This window comes from Anarhichas minor, unplaced genomic scaffold (genome assembly GCF_050575085.1).
Source record: "Anarhichas minor isolate MPS153535 unplaced genomic scaffold, ASM5057508v1 ptg000123l, whole genome shotgun sequence".
NCBI classification, from domain to species: Eukaryota; Metazoa; Chordata; class Actinopteri; order Perciformes; family Anarhichadidae; genus Anarhichas; species Anarhichas minor.
Window position 1 is genome coordinate 300,001 of NW_027466569.1, and position 2,500 is coordinate 302,500.

The following is a 2,500-nucleotide window of genomic DNA, read 5'->3' on the forward strand; positions in this document are numbered from 1 at the left end:
TGTACCGATGGGGTCTGAGGGAGAAAAGAGCCGACGTGCTCAAGTTCGCCTCGTGTCCTCCTGAACCGCACAAAGGAATCGGTAAACATGAATGTCAGTGTAGTATTAGTGGTGTAAACGGGACTGTGGGTGTGGTGTTAGTGGTGTAAACGGGACTGTCGGTGTGGTGTTGGTGGTGTAAACATGAATGTCAGTGTAGTATTAGTGGTGTAAACGGGACTGTGGGTGTGGTGTTAGTGGTGTAAACGGGACTGTCGGTGTGGTGTTGGTGGTGTAAACATGAATGTCAGTGTAGTATTAGTGGTGTAAACGGGACTGTCGGTGTGGTGTTGGTGGTGTAAACATGAATGTCAGTGTAGTATTAGTGGTGTAAACGGGACTGTCGGTGTAGTATTAGTGGTGTAAACGGGATTGTCTGTGTGGTGTTAGTGGTGTAAACAGTACTGTGGGTGTGGTGTTAGTGGTGTAAACGGGATTGTCTGTGTGGTGTTAGTGGTGTAAACAGTACTGTGGGTGTGGTGTTAGTGGTGTAAACGGGACTGTCTGTGTGGTGTAAACGGGACTGTCGGTGTGGTGTTGGTGGTGTAAACGGGACTGTCGGTGTGGTGTTGGTGGTGTAAAGGGGACTGTCGGTGTGGTGTTAGTGGTGTAAACAGGACTGTGGTGTTAGTGGTGTAAACGGGACTGTCGGTGTGGTGTTAGTGGTGTAAACGGGACTGTGGGTGTGGTGTTAGTGGTGTAAACGGGACTGTCGGTGTGGTGTTGGTGGTGTAAACGGGACTGTGGGTGTGGTGTTAGTGGTGTAAACGGGACTGTGGGTGTGGTGTAAACGGGACTGTGGGTGTGGTGTTAGTGGTGTAAACGGGACTGTCAGTGTGGTGTTTGTGGTGTAAACGGGACTGTGGGTGTGGTGTTAGTGGTGTAAACGGGACTGTGGGTGTGGTGTAAACGGGACTGTGGGTGTGGTGTTAGTGGTGTAAACGGGACTGTCAGTGTGGTGTTTGTGGTGTAAACGGGACTGTGGGTGTGGTGTTAGTGGTGTAAACGGGACTGTGGGTGTGGTGTAAACGGGACTGTGGGTGTGGTGTTAGTGGTGTAAACGGGACTGTCAGTGTGGTGTTTGTGGTGTAAACGGGACTGTGGGTGTGGTGTTAGTGGTGTAAACGGGACTGTCGGTGTGGTGTTAGTGGTGTAAACGGGACTGTGGGTGTGGTGTAAACGGGACTGTGGGTGTGGTGTTAGTGGTGTAAACGGGACTGTGGGTGTGGTGTAAACGGGACTGTGGGTGTGGTGTTGGTGGTGTAAACGGGACTGTGGGTGTGGTGTTAGTGGTGTGAACGGGACTGTTGTAGTATTAGTCGTGTATTAGTATTAGTAATAGCTATATACTGTGATACTGTACTCTCCGTGTTGAACCCTCTACGTTGTCTCTCTCAGAGTTCGGGGTTTACTGCTGTCACTGTCGTAGTCAGGCTCGTGGGACTCAGTGTGCCGTCTGTAAGCGACTCACCTTCCAGTGCGCCATCTGTCACGTGGCCGTAAGAGGCTCCTCCAACTTCTGCCTGAGCTGTGGACACGGAGGACACACCAGCCACATGATGGACTGGTTCCGCCGGCAGGACGAGTGTCCGGCCGGCTGTGGCTGCCACTGTCTGCTGCAGAGCACCTTCTGATGGGGGACGTCCAACGCTAGATTCCAGATCCTCCCGACCACCCTCAGGACCAGACCTCCACAGACCCAAACAGATCCTCCCGACCCCCCTCAGGGCTAGACCTCCACAGACCCAAACAGATCCTCCTAACCCCCCTCAGGACCAGACCTCCACAGACTCAAACAGATCCTCCCGACCCCCCTCAGGACTAGACCTCCACAGACCCAAACAGATCCTCCCAACCCCCCTCAGGACCAGACCTCCACAGACCCAAACAGATCCTCCCGACCCCCCTCAGGACCACAGATCGTCAAGGAGTTCATGAGGATGAACTCTGTTTTGTTGTACTTTAAGTCTTCTGGAGACACGACTAACAATCTTTTTCTTTATCAATTAATCAACTATTTAGTCTCTAAAATAGTGAACGATCATAATTGGCCAAAGTCAGGTCTGTTTTTTAAATGTGAAGAATAACTTTGTGAATATTCTGTGAACTGAATCTGAAGTAATAAAGTTAGTTTGAATTCAGTCAGTGTCTCATTGATATCTGTAGTTCATAATGAGATGAAGCCTGATTGGTCCTGAGGCCTTTAGCTCCGCCCCCAGGACAAACATCTACGTAGGCAGCAAATGTACTTCAAGTATCAAAAGTATTTGTCAGTATTTATAATACTAACAATAGTATTTATAGAAGTAGTGCAGTGAAAAGTACGTTTTACTTCATGACTTTAGTTGCTTTACATGTTCACGTTAATGAACACATAACTAATAAAAGATGTATTATTACAGATTAAACTACCCGTCAGTATATTAAGTCATTAAAAGCTGCAACATTAATACATCAATAA

At 48.7% G+C, this 2,500-nt stretch overlaps 1 protein-coding gene across 3 annotated transcripts in view; it reads left to right on the forward strand.

Annotated features, from left to right (window-relative positions):
- Positions 1-2,180, forward strand: part of wdr59 (WD repeat domain 59) — a 16,074-nt gene extending 13,894 nt beyond the window's left edge. For 2 of the 3 annotated variants that reach the window (XM_076083177.1, XM_076083172.1), the window contains 2 exons: positions 1-81; positions 1,438-2,180. The exon at positions 1-81 is cut by the window's left edge and continues 62 nt beyond it. In XM_076083177.1, the coding sequence (XP_075939292.1) occupies positions 1-81; positions 1,438-1,673 (317 nt within the window). In that variant the 3' untranslated portion in view covers positions 1,674-2,180. Of the gene's footprint in view, positions 94-1,437 lie in introns of all 3 variants that reach the window. The other variant, XM_076083173.1, reaches the window with a different exon arrangement.
- The last annotated feature ends 320 nt before the right edge of the window (positions 2,181-2,500 follow it).